General features: G+C 39.0%; 1 protein-coding gene across 3 annotated transcripts in view; it reads left to right on the top strand.

The window, feature by feature from the left end:
- The window catches only part of KCNQ5 (potassium voltage-gated channel subfamily Q member 5), a 284616-nt gene that overhangs the window by 232002 nt on the left and 29801 nt on the right, over positions 1-22813 (top strand). For 2 of the 3 annotated variants that reach the window (XM_069851427.1, XM_069851429.1), the window contains exons 4-9: positions 432-607; positions 1036-1161; positions 9089-9199; positions 11103-11198; positions 14929-15023; positions 16602-16628. In XM_069851427.1, the coding sequence (XP_069707528.1) occupies positions 432-607; positions 1036-1161; positions 9089-9199; positions 11103-11198; positions 14929-15023; positions 16602-16628 (631 nt within the window). The remainder of the gene's footprint in view (positions 1-431; positions 608-1035; positions 1162-9088; positions 9200-11102; positions 11199-14928; positions 15024-16601; positions 16629-22813) is intronic. The other variant, XM_069851428.1, reaches the window with a different exon arrangement.

The following is a 22813-nucleotide window of genomic DNA, read 5'->3' as shown; positions in this document are numbered from 1 at the left end:
GTTCTACTGGACTCACATCACTAGAGCTGTTCTACTTTTTTCTTACCTTTGTTTTCTTTTTTTGCCTTTTCCTAGGAAAGTTGGTGGGGGAAAAGATATAATGGGAAAAAGTTTTAGTCCGTCTACTGATTTGTAGAATTTGCTTCATCAGGCTTCAAAGCTCCTACATTTGATTCCTTCAATACTGCTTCTCTGATCCATATTTTTTTTTCAAAATTACTACTCTCAGCTTTACCCCGGAGGCTCCTGAGGCAGTTTTTGACACCAGCCCTGACCTTGTATCCCTATCTCAAATGGGAATCTGAGTGCTGCAAAGCTCACATCCACCACAGCAGGAGTCTCTCTTTTGTTCCTTCATTCAGCTCATGTACATGTATGTGTTATTTATTGGTACTTAGACATTAATGCTTTCTGTAATATATTTCTTTCAGACATCATTGTTCTCATCGCTTCAATAGCAGTTGTTTCTGCAAAAACTCAGGGTAACATTTTTGCAACATCAGCACTGAGAAGTCTTCGTTTCCTACAGATCCTTCGTATGGTGCGCATGGACCGAAGAGGAGGCACTTGGAAATTATTAGGTTCAGTAGTTTATGCACATAGCAAGGTACGTAATCCTAGATACTGATTTTGTCAGGTTAATATCTTCATTTTATAGGATTCTACAAAAGGCCACGGAAACTAACGTTTATCAGTTTTGAGCAGAATACCTAAAATTTTCTGAAAGGTCATCAGTTGTAATGGGCACAAATACATCGGGCCATATTAATAGCTAATGGTTATCAGAATATATTGAAAATATGGTGCTTGAAATGCTGTTGTAATTCAATATATATTGATGAAGTTGCTGGAGCATCAAACTATAGGAGCAGATTTGGTCCAGTTTTAGAGAAAACTTGCATCTATAGGAAAGAATTTGACTTTTAACTGCTCAAATGTCAAAAATTAATATAGATCTTCTCATTATGTCGTCCTTGAAAGGACATTCTGTTTGATGTCTCAAATGGATACTAATGTCTGATTTCTTTTATCTAGGAATTAATCACAGCCTGGTACATAGGATTTTTAGTACTCATCTTTTCATCTTTCCTGGTTTATCTGGTGGAAAAAGATGCAAATAACCAATTCTCCACATATGCAGATGCTCTCTGGTGGGGCACAGTAAGTACAGAAAAGTAATATTCACTGTTTAACCAGTATGCTAGCATGCTTTGAATTTCACCTACTGTGGATTTTAACTGTCTGCTGTTTAGTAAATTGTTTTCACTGGCAGAAAATTGGTCTGAGAAGCTCCCTCCTCCAGCTGTTAATTTGTACATCCATAGTTCATTTCACCTAATCCTGCAGAACAGCTGTTTATGTGTTTCTGCTGCAAACTGAACCTTCAAGAGAATAAAACATTTCATTTTTTAACCCAGATCCTTACAGTAATACAGTTTGTAATATGGTCCAAAAAAGAGCTGCTTCAATCCAAATTAGAGGGCTGTAAGCTGCAGTGCAGGAAGAGAAACAAGTGTCAGGAAAGAAAAAGGGAAAAACTTCTTACATCAACTTCGAGGTGAAGGGAGGAGCATCATCAGTGCCCTTAGAATGATGTTGCTCCTCCTTCCTCTGTACCTTGAGCCTCAAAAAATCAAGAATAAATATTTCCAATCTGGTTCTGCAGTATTCTGCAATTATTTTTACAGATGTAAAGCTCTGATTTAGTTGAGCTCATCTTTAACTATTAAATCAATTCTTTTCACTTTGTTAAATACAGGATCTAAGTATGTGCCTGACTACTTTTCTCAAAGAAGGATTATATGAACGCTTACGTGTTTAATTAAACTAGACTTTAAAGGAACAATAAAAAAACCTAGGTCTGAAATGTTGATTATTTTTTTATGGGTTATAACATGCGTGGGTTTTTTGCTTAAAAAATGCCCTGTTGTGACCTAGTCTCCTGCACTGTGTGGGAGTTACTTAGGCAGCTTAGGAAATCTGCCCCAACAAAGCCTATGGCAGAGCTATTGCCAGGCAGTATAAAACTGCTTTTCTTTTCTTTTTCCATGCATTAGAACAAACACCGTGAGCTCTGATGGTGTTTGGGTAGTGAAATGATGCCTGTGTGGTCATTAATGCTGACATATCCTAGAGCACTCATTAGTTTTCCTGGAATAAGTGTGAGACCTGGACCAGCATCCGCCACCTTTCCTCATCAGAGGGATGCAGAAATGAAGCTTTCTCACCTCAGACCTTCTGCTGACAAGACTTTATCTGAACTCAGTAGTATCTGCAGATTCAGAGCATGCGTAGATGGATGGTGCAAAAGCCTCTTACAAAAAGCTTTGAATCCTTGAAAAATATTTTTAATAAGTTTTGTTTACATTTTGAACAAAGGTCAAGGTCATTTCCTATTAGTAGAACTAGTCTGTGTATTTAAAATGTGTTCATATAACATTTAATATTTTGTTACATCTTCCATAGAGACTGCATTTCTCTGTTATCAGTGCACAAAATTGGAAGCTTGGAAGAGCCAGACCTTGCAGCTTTTACTTGTGCATTTACAAATATGCAGAAATAATTGGTTTAGATCATCGATGCAGATCTCTAATAAAATATACGATTTTATCCTACAATCCAAACACATGTAAAATTCATGTTGGCTAAAGCCATGAGAGAAGGTTTTGCCCTCAGTCACACCACTGCATTTTATTTTATGGTTTATCTGTCTGTAACAGATAAGAATTTGTCCTGTGAAGGAGAGTTTCAGTTCTCTTCAAAAGCTGAGGTCCAAGTTTGGCTTAAAGCTTTCTGACCTGCTGTATTGACATGGTTGTAAAGCATCTGGCTTGGGATTCTGGTGTTCTCACTGATGGGTACCCCAGCTCTGGCTGTCTGCAAACATCATTGCTCCTTGGGAGGCAGCTGGTGGGGAGACGGTCCTACAAGAGACACATAGGTGGGATGTGGCAGTGTATGGGTCTGGGAATGCACACTTCCAGCCATTCAGTTCTTCAGGAAACACCCTGTACCCCTCTGTAAAGCCATGTGTGACTTAGCATTGCATAGGCAGGGAGTTTGGACTATGCAGAGGATTGTACCACCTGCCAGCAGGTGATAGTGAGGGGACACGTGCACGAGGAATGGGAAAGTCCTAGCAAACTCAGACCTCAACTCTGGCATCTGACTGAAGCTTGTGTCAGATCCAGACCCTTCTCCCTGAGCAACTCGAACAGCAGGAACAAGAACTTTAATTTAGAATTTGCTACCTGCTGATTGCTATTTTTTAGGAAAAACCCTGCTAAGAAATAATCATTGTACAAAGTGGTGCTTAAAATATTTAGTACACTATGAAGTGAAAATGTATGACTCATAGGTCAGACAAGTAGTGCAACTGAGAAAATAGGAATCTTTTCTTGACATCAGCAGGAAAAACAACAAATTATAATCAGAAACCTGAAAACAATCTGTATTGTGTATTTCTGTATCTTTTCTTCTTTCCCCAGTGTGTGACATGAATACATTTAAATTTTTAATGTACTTAAGTGCACAAAGTTACTGAAAATCAGTGTTCCCCCTTACCTGTTATCTCTGCCATTTTAATAATAGTATTTTTTGTACAATATGTAAAACAGTATGTGGGAAATGCATAACGTGCTTCTTAGTCATGGTTGTTTTTACTGCCAGAGTAACCCACATGCAGATTTTGAAAAGGTCAGATTGTGTGGCATTCCAGGTGAAATCAATGCTTAATTTAAATGATATGTTTATTTGCAAAAAATATTTTCACTTAATCCACAGAGTTATTTGCCAAATCCCAGACTGAATTTTGTGATGGCAGAGGTACAAAAAATAAAAGACTGTATTGAATTCAGGCATAAATAGTCACCTTAAATTTCAGGCTTTTAGAGGCATTTATGCTCCCCTTACAGCACCAGACCCAGCACGCATTAATTAATACATTCACTAATTCAGATTATTTGAGGTTCACACTCTGCTATGGTCATTTCACTGACTTCATTTTCAAAGCCCATAGTTTCACACTGAAGTTGGAGGTAGGATATGACATCCTAATTTACATATGAATCCTCTATTGTATTTGCAAGTGCAAGTTGTACTGTGCAACCTGCAGTTTAAACATCATGCTAATGTTACTACCGTGAATATTCTTGTGGCTGGGATCTCCACAGTACTAACAGAGCAGCACACAACAGAGCATGTTATACGAAGATTTAAGGTTCAGAATTTGCTTTGCTAGAGGAGGTAAATTCCTCTAACAGAATAAAATAACTATTAGGGAGCAAAAGGTAAATTAAAAAAATGTGATAGGAATGGTTGGACTCGATGATCCGGTGGGTCTCTTCCAACCTGGTTATTCTATGATTCTATGATTCTATTTCAAAACCAAATCATGCATGCTTTTCTGCAAACTGTTCGTGTTAGCTAGACCTCTATGTGATTATAGTGGTATTTAGTTAGTACATTAATTAGTTTTAGCTGTAAATGTAATGCAATTAAGATTCCTGTCTCTCTTGCACATTTGACAGAGTTTCTCTTAATAAGTCACAATTTCCTCTTAGTATCCAGTAGTTACAGTTGGATACAGAATGGCTCTGGCACTCCACAGTGACCTGTAGGGGAACAAAACATCTTAATATGAATAATATTGTCACAATTACTACCTCAAATGAGTTAATATTGATGACGTTTTTCCCATTTAGTGTAATGATAGCATGAGCAAACTACCTTTTCTTCTAGTTAATTGATGTCAGGTAAAGATTCAAAAGGTAAGTACTGCTGGCAGAACATAAAATGACATCAGAAAGAAGGATTAGGGTAGAGGAGGGCCTCCTGGGTCCTATCTCATCTAATTGAAGACACCTAGGTTATATAATCACATTCATTATTATATTACCTCACTTATTATTAGCATGTTTATTAGCTCCAGCAATGAGATATAACAGAAGTCCAGTCCTCATTGTGAGTTTTGAGTCTAGCCAGGAGATGCTGCCTGCCTTGGCTGGTCTGTCCAGACACCTCATTTATAGAAGCAACCAAAATGGCATATTTTGCATCTGGTACAAAAAATGGATTCAGCCCATTTAGTCATGTAGAAGTATGATTCAGTTACTTGAGCAAAGGCATACAGTGCCGTGGAAGATCAGTCTACTGCCTCTCCTGTGAGTGGTCCCTATTCAGAAGGCCTAGGGCATTCCAGGTGGCACTAGACATTTGTTTTCAGACAATTTCAGGTCCTGCACCTAGGTTGGGGCAATCCCCGTTTTCAGTACACGATGGAGGATGACGTGATTGAGAGCTGCCCTCCAGAGAAGGACTTGGGGGTGCTGGTCGATGAGAAGCTCAACATGAGCTGGCAATGTGCGTTCACAGCCCAGAAGGCAACAGTATCCTGGGCTGCATCAAAAGAAACGTGGCCAGCAGGGTGAGGGAGGTGATTCTGCCCCTCTATTCTTCTCTTGTGAGACCTCATCTGGAGTCCTGTGTCCAGTTCTGGAATCCTCAACGTAGGAAGGATGTGGAACTGTTGGAACGGGCCCAGAGGAGGGCTGCAAAGATGATCCAAGGGCTGGAGCACCTTCCCCATGAGGACAGGCTGAGAGAGTTGGGGTTGTTCAGCCTGGAGAAGAGAAGGCTCTGAGGAGATCTTATAGCGACCTTCCAGTACATGAAAGGGGCCGACAAGAAAGCTGCAAAGGGACTATTCATAAAGGCTTGTGGTGATAGGACGAGCGGGAATGGGTATAAACTGGAGAAGAGCAGTTTAAGACTAGACATTAGGAAGAATTTCTTCACCATAAGAATGGTGAGACACTGGCACAAGTTGCCCAGGGAAGCTGTGGCTACCCCATCCCTGGAGGTGTTCAAGGCCAGGTTGGATGGGGCCTTGGGCCACCTGATCTAGTGGGATGTCCCTGCAGTCACCTACATGTCAATGTCCTTGCAAAACTGTAATCCCCAAAAGATTTATTCCAGTCACCTTTGAACTTTGATCACTTGTCTTTTAACCACTTGTGGAATCCAGACTTCCCTCACAGTGCTAGCTGAAAGTTCTGTCTGCTTCTTATGTTATTATCAATGATGTCTGGAAATTTCTCATGTTGTCATGGTCTCATGTCTAGTAGTTTTCCACACTCTATTCAGTTAATTTAATCTCAGGATTATGACAGTCTGGGCCTGGCTAGTGGTTTAGTCATTTGTTCACAGCACTAAGAAAGATACTGGGGATTATTCCTGAACTTGATCCTTAAGTTGTCTGGAAAAATGTTTCTGTAGTTGTGTGATGAGAAGAATATAAAACAAAGACTGAGTCCTTATGTTCTGTGTTCAATAAGATGATAGGGCACAGTGCTGACACCTGTTCGCCCATGTAAAGACCATACTGAGATAAAACAGCTCAAAGTGAGCAAGACACTGATACTCTTAATCATATAATGACACCATCAAGTCTTCAAGACCTAAAAGAATGGGAGGAAAGGCTTTAATAGGGTCCTATTGTTTTCTCTGGAGATATACAATCCGTGTGACTGCTTCTGGTTTTGGATCACTCCTAGATGTCGGATCCCAAAGGCTCAAGTTTATCTTTTCCTTCTTTGGAAGATAGTTTGGTGACCATATCATCAATATGTAGATGACATTTAGTTCCGTTTCCTTCTTGTCAGCCCAGGCAGAAGATATCTCTGTACATTCCAGTGTCTGGTAGAGATAGGGAGCTGGACAGAAGCCAAGAAACTAGGGTCATTCCAGAGCTTCAAACTGTTCCATGATGACTGGCCTGGAAATAAATTTTGAGAAACTTTTATTCAGGGATTCATTTGAGTGCTTCGTTGCTCTGAGGGTCTTAATAGTTTCAAACTGTTGTGCACTTGCCTCCTGACGAGAAGAGTTGGAAACACCCTCTTCAGCAAACAAAGGAAGACTAAATGAAGCCCCTCTGCTAGGCCAAGAGTGTGGTTGCATCGGCTGACCTCTGCCAGCAAAGAGGGAGATGGATTCCCATCTCCTCTTCTTCTTATCACTTGATCTCAGCCACACACTGTGTTGTGGAGGCTCTGGAGATTGTTAGGCACCTGCATGAGTTAATACCACTCACCAAAACAGCAGAAACAAGCCACACAGAAATGAGGATAATTCCTTCCAGCTTCCTGGGTTGCATTGGCTCTCCAAAGAGTCGAGCAAAATCCAGGAAGAGAGGCTGGGGCAGGGAAGTGAAGAGGAGTAAAGGAGGAGAGTGAGACCTGATAAGCATGCAAGGTGGTGTGCCTTACAACCAGGTTCACATTACAAAATTTTAGACTTGATAACTACTTCAAATATCAGCTCTAGCCTTAATTCAGCTCACTCTCTTTTAGCCACTATGGCTTTCTCAGGATAAATGACACCCGCAGCTTATTCCCAACAATAGGAGCAATTAAAAGCACTGTTTACTATCTACAGAGCCCTAAATAGTTGAAATCTAATTACTTCCAAAAGACTTTCCTTCTTTTATCCTGCGGTGACCCCAGCATTAAATAGAATTGCTTTGGCCGTCTTGCCTAGGAATGAACTTTGAGGAAGCTGGAAGCAAAATAATGTCTCTAGAAGGCATTTTCCTGAAGAACTCATTCCTGCCAGAATATTTGCTAAGCCTGAACTTGCCCACATTTGGTACACAATGTGAAATAATTCTCCACGCACATGTTCTCTACTAATAACAGGCCCCAGAGTCCTTGGCATTCAGCCTACTGGTGTCTATCTTTGTCCTTTAACATCGTGTGCTGTTGCCTGAGCACGCACCCCACAGCCTCCCGCCCAGCCTTTGGAAATCCTCTGCTCTGTCCACACCTCAGGCAGCTGTGTGGGTCCAAACTCCCCAAGGAGGAAGAGCACAGCTGTGACTTTTCTCTTGCCAGTCTAGTCCCCTCATTTGGGACTGATGCTTCCCAGTCCAGGAGTAGCCCGGAGGAGAATTCCTTGGGTCAGGAAAGACCCCCAGCCATACACAGATACAAAGTCATAATCTTTTGCTTTGGAGATATGCTCTATAAACCACTACCATGCACCATTATTCCAGTGGCATTTACATATGCACTGCATTTTTACATGGCCTGCGATCAATGAGTTGCCTGTGGAGACCCTTCCCAAATGTATCAGGCTCTGCTGTCATCTGCACTGGTGCCACCCGGCAAGTGTGCTGGCCTCTGCAGCACAGCTTTTGAAACACCTCTTTTTAGTCTCTGATTGCATTCACCACATGAAGGGATTACAGACGCCTTTCTCTTTGACCGCTGCCCATGTAGGTCTGAGCTAACATTGTCCAACAGTCTGAGGTACCTTTACATCTGTTGCGTAGTAGTAATCTTTGGATGTTCGTGTCACGAGTCATGTCAGTATATCTGGGTCTGTCATAAGGAAGAGAAAAGGACCAGGAACAACTTAAATTTCCATCCAGCTTTTGATTAGTGGGGTTTTTTTTGTGTTCCAGAAGATCACAGAATCACAGAATCACTAGGTTGGAAAGGACCCCCAGGATCATCAAGTCCAACTATATGATCCACTTCAAATTGTACTGAAGGGCTTGCAGAAACTACAACTCCTTCTTGTTGTTCCTTTAATTTTATCATCTGTGAACCTGACTTCCTTTTAGCCCTACTATTTTTTTCCAGTATGATCTCTGTGTAATTTATATTTGTGTAGTTGTGAAAATACATACAGTTACATTGCCCTGCATAAAATCAGTGAAGCATCTTTACATCCATGGAAAAGAATACTTTTTTCTGCCTGACACATAATTTCCCATTATTTGCCTCAACTTTGATACTCTTGAACTTCTGTTTTATTTTTTTAAAAGTTGTGTATTGCTCATTTAGGAAGTTTTCTCACATTTATTATTTATCTCAGTTTTATTCGGTCTTAAGTAGTATGTTTTCATAGAAAAATGTATAAATGCTAATTTATCTACATTTGTTTTTCTTTTAGAAACAACTATATGTATTTCATGTGTCTTTGATTATTTAGTGGAAATGCTTCTTCATGCCATGTAAATAATCTGCAACTAATCTCTCAGTGACTTCTGGTTAACCATGTTATTCATTCGTTTCTTTTTTAGATCACATTGACAACCATTGGCTACGGAGACAAAACTCCTCTCACTTGGCTTGGAAGGTTGCTTTCTGCAGGATTTGCTCTTCTTGGCATTTCTTTCTTTGCATTACCTGCTGTGAGTATGCTTAAAAAATCTACAAAGAAGGTAACAGAAACTTCTGCAGCGTCTACCGCTGTTAAGATAAAAAAGGCTGAAGGAAGATTTCTACACAAAGAACAACTGTTTAAGGCTTTTTGCTCTGTAACAACACTGATGAACACTATCCAAAACCAGATTAAAGGTTTGGTGTTGCTGTCATTGCCTGAGTTTTGGGGAGTCTCTTTGGCAAGGTCAAAACTGGGAAAGAATCCTAAATTAGGTAGCACACTCTTGTACAAGGTTGAAATTCCTTTCTTTTGTTATGAGCTGTGGCTCATATATTACTGCTTTTCTTTCGGATTTTTTTAAAAATCAGCTGATATGTTTTTCTGAATTAGATTCTATCCAAACAAAGTGAGGTATTTCTAATAGATTGTCTTGCATGACCATGTTCAGGCTTCCAACAGAGAGTAGCAGAAGGCATTAAATCAACCAAAAGTTAATGTCACTGAATGTAAAAATGCAACTATTGTTTTCTGTGATCGATTGTAAATAAACATGACTGTTTATATGTGATGCTTTTATTGACATTCAAAATATTTTAATAGTAATGGGAATCATCTAATGACTGAAATATAGTGTAGTTTCAGAAATAACTTTTATTTTTGTGACTGAAGTTCCTTCTTTTTTAAATTACTGTTGAATAAGTATGAAATCAGAAATGAAATTTGTATATTGTTGTATTGCATCCTGTGCAACATATACAGGAAATCAATATTTTAATACTTGGGTTCATTATCTATATATCACTGTAAAATATATATGCGATAATAATACATTTGTTTTAAACCATATAGACAAACCAAGATTAGAAGTCAGAATTTGCCAACAGCATTGAATCATCTGGTGTACTGCATTTATTTCTTACTCTAAGAACAAAGAGTTTTGCAGTATCTCTGGCATATTATAATGCACTATAATTATAATACATTACCTGTTTGTGAATCTGTGTCATTTAATGGCAGCTACCGTAATTAATGTTCTTTGTTTCCTAATCACCACTAATAAGAAAGTTAGCGTTAGCAGGACTACAATGAATATGTAAAAGATTAATAACCTTGCATATTGGAGATGCCAGTACTTTTGTTCCTCGTGTTACACCTATGTACAGATACTTATCTTCCTCACAAACACTTTTGTTTTGAATCTGTCTGATATATATGTGAATCTTGTGCATTTCTAATATTAATTTATCCTGACTAAAAATCAGGATAAAAATCATTCTTTATAATGCAGACATATCTAGTCAAAGTTGGAAACATTCTCAGTCTTTGGGTCTGTTCAGCAGGAGTCAAATTTGTCTTACTTATTCAAAGATAAAAAAGCCGAAAGGGGAGATGTTTCATCATCAGCTTTTTTCATAGCATGGCATGAACAATGGAGACTAATTAGAAGGGAGAGAGTGTGAAGGAATAGTCTTAATCTATTAAACAAAACATTTTCTAACTTTTCTAAAATAAAAATTTATGATAAGTACTGCAGATTTGGACTTCCAAGTCCACATATATGGTATATCTGGCAGCTGGTAATTTCATGATTCCTGGCTTAAATTCCTCTGAATCCTCCTGCCTGATGTTTTATATATCAATATACATCCATGGCCCTTAGAGCTGCAGGAACATAGTGCAGCACAAACCCAAGAAATGTTTAGGATAAGTGGTCATTGTTAGCACCACAGATGTTATCTCTTAAGTAAGGATTCTTCTGCTTCTCCATAAACAGGCACTGTTGTTAAGACTTACACTCTCTTACACCATCATAAACGTGTTACCTGAAGCAATCACATGGTGTAACATCTTCACAAAACCTTTGTAGATGATTGTATACATTTGTTGAAAAAAAGTGCCTACATAATGAGAAATGATTTACTGTATTGCAGGGCATCCTTGGCTCAGGATTTGCATTAAAAGTGCAGGAACAGCATCGTCAGAAACACTTTGAGAAAAGAAGGAATCCAGCTGCCAGTCTAATTCAGGTAAATATGAAATCAGTTAAAAGATAACAGTAGGTGATTTAAAGTGCATATTGGAGCAAATTTTATTATTTCAATATGGAAAAATTTGTGGAAATAATGTTTAAAAGATTGGTTAATTTCATTAAATAAGTTTGTTCAGTGATTGCCCTGTGTTGCTGTAATTGTGTTTATAGAATTTCTGTGTATAGGTTTTGAGTTCTTGTGACCATGCTGAAGAAACAAAGTCAAGGATGTCAACTGAATGCCTGCAGTTAGCGAATTACTTGGAAAAATAAAACTGATGGCTAGAGAAGCCAGCTAACAGCACAACACTCTTGCTTGTGTTAAGCCACTTTTCATCTCATACAGGGTTTAGAGTGCTCCAAGGAGTGATATTCTTGGTGAAAATGAAAAATGTCCTGCCCAGAGAATTGCTTTCAGTATTAGTCAATTCAAAAGCTGGAATAGTAGGTGCTAGCAATTCCAAAGTGTCTGAATTTGTTGAAGTGGTTTCAGCTCAAATATGGACATGATGGTGCAGATCAACTATCTAGAGATATTTTTTTTAAGCAAAATTGGCATATTTGTTAAACAGATGTTTTGCATGTTTTTTCCTTTACTCAGTTCTAGTTAAAAACAATAAAGTTCTCTAAAAAATTATTTTGCTGCAACCTTTACTTCAGGCACTGAAAAAAAGTGAGAAAAAAAAATCTTCTAGCATCCTAGTTTATTTTCTTGGGATCTCAACTCTTTTGTGTGAGCCATTTATGCTATTTTTTTAATTCTGAAATAATAAATCCAAATAAAGAAGATAAGCATGAATATACTAGAGTTCCATGACAAATTCAGGATAGATGCCAGGCTGTCTTTGAAGCATTCTTAAAGTTAATAAATGCTTTCCATGATTACTGTTCAATGTTTATTAAATACTAAATATTTGAGATTTCGTATTTATTAGAATAATACGTAAATATAAATATAAATATAAATATAAATATAAATATAAATATAAATATAAATCCATTCCTTTTTCATCTATTTTACTGTAGAATAAGTTTCTGAAATATTTTGTAGCGCATTCATTCTAATTTGCTTCAATATCTTCTTCCAAGTTTGACTTCCAGAAGAATCACGCAACAGATTTAGCTTTTAGAAGTAACTCTTCTTATTATTGCATGACAGTCCAACCTGAATGTTAGTAAGACGGCGTGCTGAACAGATTGAGTAGCTAGCTGACTGATCTCAGGACGTGACTCTGAATGGGCAAAAACATTGAGAAAGGAAGGCATTTGTGGTGGGATCCCAACAGGGAAGGTTTTTCAGCAGTTAAGTGTTCATTTTCGAGTCCAGAGAACAGCAACAAAGCTGGTGAGGGGGCTGGAGAACAGGCCTTATGAGGAGCGGCTGAGAGAGCTGGGGTTGTTTAGCCTGGAGAAGAGGAGGCTGAGGGGAGACCTCATTGCTCTCTATAACTACCTGAAAAGAGGTTGTAGAGAGGAGGGAGCTGGCCTCTTCTCCCAAGTGACAGGGGACAGGACAAGAGGGAATGGCCTCAAGCTCTGCCAGGGGAGGTTCAGGCTGAACATTAGGAAAAAATTTTTCACAGAAAGGGTCATTGGGCACTGGCAGAGGCTGCCCAGGGAGGTGGTTGATTCACCTTCCCTGGAGGGGTTTAAAAGACGGGTGGATGAGGTGCTAAGGGGCATGGTTTAGTGTTTGATAGGTTGGACTGGATGATCCAGTGGGTCTCTTCCAACCTGGTTATTCTGTGATTCTATGATTCTATGACTTTCAAGCTCAACATTTTCAGTTGTCTGGAAATTTGCTGATTGACATAATTGACAATGGCACAAGTCCGGATAGAATGGTAAAAAAAGATGAGGGCAGGCACATGGGAATGAACCCAAGGGTGATCTGGGTGACTTGATTGAAATTATTACAAGAGGACTCTGTCTTAATATTCATGACTCTGGAAAGGATTTGACCAAGGATGAGAAACACAGAGGAGAAAGCATGAGAAGGAAGATCTAAAAGCATCATAGTAGTTCCCAATGTGTTACTCTAGCTGGTTTATTATTCCCCTTAGGTACAGAACTAGGCAGGTAACATGTAGGAGAAGGATGATAGTATCACAGTATAGGGTCATTCTGGGACTAACATGCTACACACCAACTCAGCATCTACAGTTTGTAAATGAGACTGGAAGACTGGAGAAAGCAAAGAAAATACCGGAAAAAATTAGTCCAGGACTGGATTAAATTTCATATTCATAAATGCAGGATGTATCTGAACTTCATATCACTGTCTACTATAACAGTGTCTGGGCCTTTTTTAATTGTCTGATATGGATATCGATAAGGCACTATAATGGAAATCAGTGTTCTCTAGTTTATCAAGATAATTTCAATTTTCTAAATAGCTACTCCATGGAATTAGTCTGTGCTAACTCCTCTGCTGTCACAGATGTACTGTCTGCTAGAGCCTTTACTTGACTTAAAGACAACTAAGGTATCACTGTAGAAAACTGGAGTGTTTCACAGGGACTTACTTTTCTTAATATGTTTAGAGTATAAGAAATATTCATTGTGAATATTATTTAAACATAATAAGTTGAATATAATTTGAACAAGTCAGAGAGGAAGTACTGGAGCCTGCAGGACTATTTAATGTAGCAGATAGAAATATAATAAATATCTTTGGCTATAAGCCAAAATCAAAGAGTTTCAAAATAAAAAAAAAAAAGCAGAGATTTTTGACAATGAGAATGATCAACCAGTGGAACAATTTACAAAGCAAGTGACATTCTCCATCTGTAGATGAAGACTAGATGTATTTCTGGGAGATACACAGTAAGAAAACACAGGGTATTAGACTCTGTACAGGAACACCTGGATGGCCTTTACTATTTGTCAATATATAGGCAGCCCAGATCCTCAGCTAGTACAAATTAATATAGTTGTGCTGACATCAAGGAGGCTATTCCAGTTTGTAGAAGTGAGGATCTATCTTACCATCTACATGCAGTTATAAATCTAAATGGTGAATGCATTTCAGTGCTATGCTTTGGTTACTCACCTTTGAAAAGATTTGTTTCATGTTTTTAAACATTTAGCAGAGTTTCAAACCACAGAGAATACCTCACTTTTCTTCTAAAAAATGCTTTTGGCTGGTTTTCATTATCATTTACAAGATGTATTATGACACTTTCCTTACCTCAGACTGCAAGTTTGTGTGGGTGTCCCCTATGGATTTATCGCAAATAAATCACTGCGATGCTTTTTGAGCACCTTTCTGTGCCGATATCTTCTGGTGCTTCCATAAAGCCAGTAACTCTTACTTTACCGTGTAAAGCATGCTGTGATTCACGAGAGTTTTGGTAGGTTTTTTACTGGTGTTTCCTTAATCAACTTCATAGAGCACATCCCAATCTGAGTAAAATCTCCTTTCTCTGTAATCAGTGTGGTGGCATTGTCACTTCATGTTCTTGGTTCCTTTGTGCTTTTCTATTGTTTCCCCATACCAGGCTTCTTGGCGGTTTTATTCTACCGATGCCAGCCGAACAAACCTGACAGCCACCTGGCGATATTATGAAAGTATTCTTCCTCCCCTCAGGCATGTATCAGTGCTATGAATGATAAAAGAAAGCTATGACTTGTATTGGTTACTAATCTGCTTTTCATTTTTTTTTTGTTTCATCCCCTGCTCCCTCTTGCCTTGTTTTTTCTTTTTTTACCATATATCCTGCACGTAGTGTGTATGGCGTAGTTATGCGGCTGATGAGAAATCGGTTTCCATTGCTACCTGGAAGCCTCATTTGAAGGCCTTGCATACCTGCAGCCCTACAAAGTAGGTACAATTATGGCAGCTGGTGCTGTTCTCAATGTCTGTTCAAGCTTATAGAGAATTACTATTTGTCTGTTTCATCTTGTTTTGTCTTGTTCAGTCCTCTCATTACAAATTTCAACTCACAAGTTGTATTATCTAGGAACCTAAGACAAAGGGACAAACTCCTTTGCCATTTATCTGAGCAGCAGGTGTTAGAGACATTTTCCCAAAATCCAACTCACATCAAGGTTAATGTTTCACCCAGTACCAAATTATTTATAAGAGAAAAATACTAATTTTAATGCTTAGCTCGGTATAAGCTGAGGGGCATGATTTAGTGTTTGATAGGAATGGTTGGACTCGATGATCCGGTGGGTCTCTTCCAACCTGATGATTCTATGATTCTCTGATAATGGTATTTTAACACCTTCGCCTCTATACGATGCTGTAGCTACAGATCTACCTTTGTGAGAGAATAGAGATTTGTGGTATTCTAAAGGTGAATGCACTAGAGAATTTGCTCCTTTTTGTCACAACTTCTGGTATATTCAGTATTTCCTTAGGGCAAATTATATCCTCAGTTATACACACAGTCAGTGGAAGATGACTAAAAAGATCTGATGTCACAGCTTGGCAGACAGGAAATATTTGATGGGTGAGAATTCACAGAGCACTGGCAGCCCAAGACTCTGCAATAATTCAGTAAAAGATTTACCAGAAGGTAATAAGTTGACTGATTCAATACAGGGCACAAATCAGGAAGTAAAAGATACCCGATAAAGATCAAAATGGAGAGCAATAAGAGCCTTATGGGAAAGCTCTGATAAGCATCCTAACTGTTATTATTGCAGACAGTGCAAGAGAATTAGTGGTTTCTCTCAAAGCTGGGTGGTGAACATCCACATGACAGTAAAAAGGTAACTGTGTGCCAAAAAAACTCAGCCAAAAAGAGATTTGGCTGCATACCCAAAGCTGATCTTTGAATTTCAAAGAGTTGACAAGAACAGAGCCATAAGTAATCCATTACCATAACTGTAATTCCAAAATGCTCCCAACTAAAAGGAGCTTTTAGATTAAAAGTTACATGGAATATTGATTTTGACATATACAAATAGGTTGAAATCAACATTGGTATAAATGGATGGGTATAAAATTACATAAATAACAAAGCTGTATAAACTATTCTAAAATATGACTGTCCCTAGAAAGTTGTTATTTTGAATAAGTGTACTGCTGTGCTATGCTAAAATGAAACACTTTTTATTTACCAGAGATAACTTTATCTAATAAGAGCCTACAGCTTTCTGTTATATATGTGTCAGCAATGCATTTTGCCTAAATGCTTTGCCAACTCAGTCTGCAGTGGTATGTACTAAGCATGTTATGCATGTGTTAAAACAACTGAAAAGTTTGTTTTTCAGAAGCGTTGTTGTTACGAGTCTTGCTTGAATGTTTTTGTGGTTGCAAGGTAACATGTTTGTTGTACACTAATTATATCCATTTATGTTTATCATATATCTAACATCACCTGTAACTAAGTAATGTGATTACTATCTGCATAACAAGTATGTTTTTCCTTTTCCACTCCCTGACCTGAAGAAAAGAACAAGGGGAAGCTTCTAGCAGGTTTGTAGTTTCTTTTATTTCTTTTGTCTGCGAAATCGCTGCTCCTTAATGGTTTTGACATGTTTCAGGTTCTGTACAGTAGGTTCAATGAACTGTAACTGTTAACTGATAATAATCACAAATTGCATTTTTTTATAAACTCAGATCGATGAGTGATGCTGATGATATTTGTTTCTTTGTCCCACCTTTTATATGGGAAAACTAGGCAATTTTTTACTTTTCTAGTCACATGCTGTAACTCTGAGGGCGTGCTTAGTTTGAACAATGCCAGAGTAGCAAGTGGAGCAGCCTCCACAGACCCAGCTCCTGAGCAAGGATGCAGCCTCAGCTTCTGCCATAAAATCAATGCTCACCATTTTCAGGACTTGCAGTGGAAATTACAGTTCAATTTGGCTTTGTGAACAAGCCCACCAGCCCTTTGTCATGGCTGGGGGGGGGTCTTCCCTAATGGGGCTGTTTGGTCATCACTTTGGCAAGAGTCTGTGCTGCCCTGCAGGAACAAGCTTAAGGCTTCCTCAGTGCCATGTCTCCATGTTTCCTAACCTTTTCCTGCTGTCTCCTCCTAAGAAGCATTTTGGAACACGGCAGATGGGGAGGAAAGTACCACTGCATTGGCTCAGCTCCTCCTGGCTGCACTGTTTGCACCCCTGCGTGGCTCTGTTGGGGTGGACGAGGCAGCCTGGCATCTCTCCTTAAATAAGCCCCATCGCCACCAGCCAGGAGGGCAGGTGGGTTTTCCACCAGGCTTGGATGTCAGATGAGGACTGGCTGCCTACAGCACCCAGAGACAGGCTTGGCAGGGCTATTCTCCCAGGATGACTAAATCCCTGCAGATGCAAAGTCCCAAGACAGTAAGAGGAAATGCTGTTTTTTTCCATACTTATAGTTTGAGTCCTTAGGGACAGTGGCTACAAGAGAAATTGCACTACCTCCAAAACTCATTAGGGATGGGAGTCCACGGGAGCTCAGCAGCCAGCACTGCAGTATTCAGCGTGATGAGAGCACAGTGGAGTTTACCTCCAAGCAGAAAACAATGATAAGCCAAGAAGAAAAGTGTCGGTGACACATCAACCACTGAAATGCATCCACCCCCGAGTTCTACAGTAGTTCACAAGCTCTTCTGGGTTATTCAGTCAGGAGTGGAAAGTCTTCACATCAATTACCTATGTTCCATTCCACTTTCCCGACTGCTCCTCTGGTGCCTGACTCCATCCTTTTCACAGATGTGCACATCACTGCTGTTAGTGCCACAGGAACTCGAAGGGACTGGATTTGCTCTGAGATGTCCCTCATGAGCACTTCACCTGCTCTGTCAGATCTATGACTTTTCATATACATTACCTCTATAGGCTTGCTAGCAACATATTGATCTCATTAAATTATTACCCAAGCTTTTTGCACTCGCGATATTTCCTACTCCTTTGAAAGCAGCATTTAAAATTTACTTCAGCTTTTTAAAGGTGAGGCCGAAGTTGGCAGTAAATGAATATATACCTCCAAAACAGAGATTTGTGCAGAGGGGAGAGGTTATTCCCAGTTGTACCTGCAAACACTCAAAGAGACAAATTTACTTACAATAAGTAGAAGCTACATGCAAAAAAAAACCCCAGCTGTCAAAACTATATTATATTACATGCTCCATCTTAGCGATAAATGTGGTGGTTTTAAAAGTGGTCAATGATTCAGCCAGATTTTTTCACTTTATTTTCACTGAATGGAAGATGTTCATCCCTTCAAAAAATAGTATGTGCACTGCTGCAAACAGTGTAGGTATAAAAACAAAGTAGTCAACTCCTGAGATCCTAGTCTACAGTAAAAACCTTACAGACCACTCAGTGCCTTTTAAAAAGGATGGGTTTTTTTGGTGGCTGTTTATTGTTCTCAGCTGATATACTGCTGTGTGTTTGTATCACTTAATACATGTGGTGTGTGTGGTTTTTTGTGGTAAAAATGTAGATGCAAAGTTGTGCAATGTGCTGCAAGATAACTGTCTTTGACTGTGTAACTTCTTTCTTACTGCAATGCTGAGTGACTTGCATGGAATGCTATGTGTTTCTTGTTTCACTCTTTAAATGAAGGTGTGTTTGCACAGGTAGTGCATTGGATTGCTTTCTGAATATTCTCTTTGCTCTATACCCCATTCTAATTACACTGGAGAAAAACTTCTATTCTTTTAGGTAAAAGTTAATTATTTTCTTTCCTACCAAAGTGCCATTTATGTTTACAGAAATGAATTCTTGCATTTTGTTATGTATTGACTTACAGTCTTTCATTAAGTAACTAAATGTTGCTGTGCGTTTGAGAGAACTGTTCTTATGAAGCTGTAGCTTCATAGTGATTTTAAGAAAAATATGTATATTGTATTTCTCAAAATACTATACTCAAGCATTCTAATTAATCATTTATCAAAAATTATGGTAGGCAATCTCTCTGTTGCATCCACACTGTAAATGAGATATTTCTATAAATCAGTTCTAGAGTTCTGCAAGTCATTTAAAAAACCTGTATGTTAAAGTCTCCATATCTACAAATGCACACACTGGACACAACTAATATTTATTTCTGTTTGATTATACAATGTAGCTGAAATTCTTCCTCTGCAGGAAACTAGATTGAGAGTGATGAATTGTACAACATCCTGAGAGTATAAGTAGTCTTAACCTGTGTGTAGAACATGCACTGGGTGTCTGCAAAGAATGAACGTCACCCATCTAGTGTTGTAACTAGTGAGTCTGAATTCCTTATTCAGACAGTTCTCTCTGGTGAATAACAAGGAGTTATACCAGTATAGGAGCTTGGAGGAAAACCTCATCCCTGCTCTGAGGGAAACAAGTAAATTGTACTCTGGAATTCTCTCCACCTCCTATATCATATCTGTTTCTAAAAATAGATTTAATGTAAACTCTCTGCATGAACCATACAAGAAAGAAACTGCCAGTGATGCAGAATCTAACTTGAGGTGGAAAGCCTAACCCCTTACCTAGCAGTGGAATGCTTAGTAACATGGTCCTCTATCTCCCCTCACTCCTAGTAAGCTTTGTAGTAATAAACAGAAGCTCTTCAGGATGTACACCCCTCGGAAACATAGGTATTCAGCATCCTGCCTATTCACATGATGTTTGAGAATGCAAACTAACATCAGGTGCATGACTCATTTACTTCCACTCCTTAGTGCTTTCAAGTTCCTTACTTCTCCAAATGAGGTTTCTTGATTTATTTTTAAGTGCCTGTAACTCCCTTGTTGCTTGTTGCCTGCAATGACGTTAAGACAATGGCAATAATACCAGTTCTTTGAAACTCATCCAGCTGGACAATTGCAGTGTGCAGCACGTCGTGGTTTGCTGAAGCCCGATTCCCCTTCTCTGCCTGAGACTTGACCTTTTGGAATGCATTACCTCACGGAGATCTAAAACTGGGGTTGAGTATTTGGGTAAAGACATTTCCTCAAGTCCAAGAGGATTTTTATAAGCAGAGCAGTTGAGTTCTCCATCTAATAATTAGTGGGGAATATTAAGCTGTACCACATTAGGCAATATCAACAGTCAAAATGTACAATTGTTGTTGAAAAAAATCCGCTTGGACACAGCCCATGGAAGCTGTGCCTGAGTCCTGCACTGGAAGGTAGCGGAATGCATGTGAAATCAACCGTCTGCTTTGGCTGAATTGTGTTGAAATTGTGTCTCTTACCAAAAATGGTAATTCCTAGATGAATGGATTATATAGGAAGAAACCCTTGATTTATAACTCAGGCTTATTACATTTTTTTCTTACTTTTCAAAAATAATTTAAAAGATAATGGACGTACAAACTGATTATATAAAATGATAGGGGAAACAGTTTCTCTTCATCTGGAAAATGTCTTGAAAAACGAAAAAAAAACCCACAAAATCCCTGAACTTAATTTATTTTTTTCCATTTGATTACTGAACTTTAAGACATTATGTCCCTGAAATTCTTGCTATTACTCATTGAAGGTACGAGATATGACATCACATTTCTTGGGTTCACGCTCCTAGCATGAGGCTGGTGGAGAAGTCTTGAATGTTTGAACTTCAGACCTCACTGTACTATGCATTGCATTTGCATTTGTTCAGCTTAGCTTAATTTCAGAGAAGTCATCTGCAGGCTTGGTAAGAATCAACATCTGTATTTATTGGAAGTTAACTGCTGAAAACTGGCACGTACATTTGCTTGCTGTTGTTTGCTATGTGTGATAATTTTCAGCAGTTCTAGCTTCTGTCATGACTTGAGATCCAAATCATTTTCCTTCACCCTCAGGCCCTCCAGTTACTTCTTATTCATTTCAATTTCCTCCTATTCCTTCTTCCACCAGCTGCCTCCGTGTGAAAAGCTGAAAAAGAAATTGTAAATTGTGACTAGTAGCAAGCAGTAGGGCTGCAGGTCTGCAGCTGAAGCAGAGCAGAAAATAAACTTCCTACCAGAAAGGCAGGAAGGCAGGCAGGGAAATAGGACAGTGGGACTGGTAGGCAAAGAGATGCTCAGTTAACCAAAAAGTATAATAAGATGGAAGGGAAAAGGAAAGGTTAGTATCATTTATCAATTAAAACAAAATCGTTTCAAGTCTAGCCATTTGGTCCAGCAGCAAAGTGTTTGTTCCCCCTGCACTGAAGCTACAGTGACCTCTAGTGTCCGTAAACACCTATTCCTTCGTAAATCAAAGGTGGGAAAAGCAGAATTTAAAAAATAAATAAGTGGAAAGTCCTTTTCTGTCCCAGCGAAGTAAATGGCTCATGCATGTACTGATTGAAGAATAAGCAGTAAGATCCTACAACTGACCTTCCAGAAGACAAGTAAATGGAGAAAAGTCCATTGCTTTTCTCCCACAAGTGCCAGTTGTAATTGATCTCCACTAAAAGATGCTTCAAAGCGTCAGCATTATTGATCTGAATATATTTTGCAGCTTGCAGCCTGCAAGAATAGTTCCAAAGGGATTACCATTGCCAGGGAAGATAGGAATAGGAAGCAAATGTGTATGTAAATCAACTGGGAAAAACGATCAGTCACGTACGGGACAAGTAATGTTTGACAGACACACATCTAAAGGATTGCAGAGAAGGCTGGTGACAGCTGTCGTTCTTTCAGTTCCTTGTCATTTAGGTCTGATTCAGGAACCTCTGTAGTTTCATTTTCCTGATCTTCCTGGTGGCTTTTGCATTTGGGACCAACATTCACCTTAAAGTTTGGGGGTACTTACGTGGTTATGAGAATTTCCAATAGCCACTAGCAGATTTACATTAATTCAAAGGATTTCCTTTGGATATCTTGTAAAAAAAGGGAGAACAGGGGAGAAAGAAAAATATAATACTGTAGGTTCTGCAAGCATTGAAGGATATTTAGCACTGCACTAGACAGTGCTAACCCAACCATCATTAAATCAGACTAAAGGGCCCTAAAGGCTTTAGTGGCCACTAATTCAAGCGCAGAATGCCCAAGGATGCTTGAAAGGGCATAAGATTATCTCCACTCTGTATCTCTAATACTTTCTCCACCACTGAGTGCAACAGAGAAGCAAAAGCCAGGAACTATGTAATATATAAGGAAAAGAACTTCGATTGTGGGAAAAAGCCTAGTCAGGATTGCCCCAAAATGCTCTGATTTAGTTAGTCCTTCATGATCTGTTATTTATCTTATCAAGAAGAGTCCCTGGCAGGTTGCTCCTAAAAGGAGTATCTTTCTTCTCCCAAGCATGAATTCTCCACTGCTGCAAATCCTATGATTTATGCCTACGCTGATCAGGCCCCAGTGACTTGAGGAATATTTCCCACCAGTCTCAAAATAGGAACAAGGATCCAAGAACAGAAGATCTGCTATAATCTGCGTCTTTGGAGAAACTCTCAAGATACAAAATAGAGTTTCCAAACCATGCTTCCTGCAGGGGCTGCGTTTCTCTTCATGATGCAGCACCCTCCGCATGGCCCCTTGGCATGCCATTACATTACCATTGTTACAAAGCAGATTTTTTTTTTTAAAGTATAAGGTCTGCCTTTGAAATTAATATTTTCATTCTCAGTGTTGCACTTTTGAAAAATATCTCTAGTACAGGTGAAGTGTCTACCGCTCCTTTCACCATTGCCTCATTGCTTTTATTTGGAGAACTAAAGATTTTCAGGTTAAGTAGCCATTGTGTACCATTCAGCTTTTATAAGTGAAATAACTATGTGTAC

The sequence above is a fragment of the Phaenicophaeus curvirostris genome, chromosome 2, assembly GCF_032191515.1.
Source record: "Phaenicophaeus curvirostris isolate KB17595 chromosome 2, BPBGC_Pcur_1.0, whole genome shotgun sequence".
Classification (NCBI taxonomy): domain Eukaryota; kingdom Metazoa; phylum Chordata; class Aves; order Cuculiformes; family Cuculidae; genus Phaenicophaeus; species Phaenicophaeus curvirostris.
The sequence above is the reverse complement of the archived record's forward strand: the minus strand, read 5'-3'. Positions and strand labels throughout refer to the sequence as shown.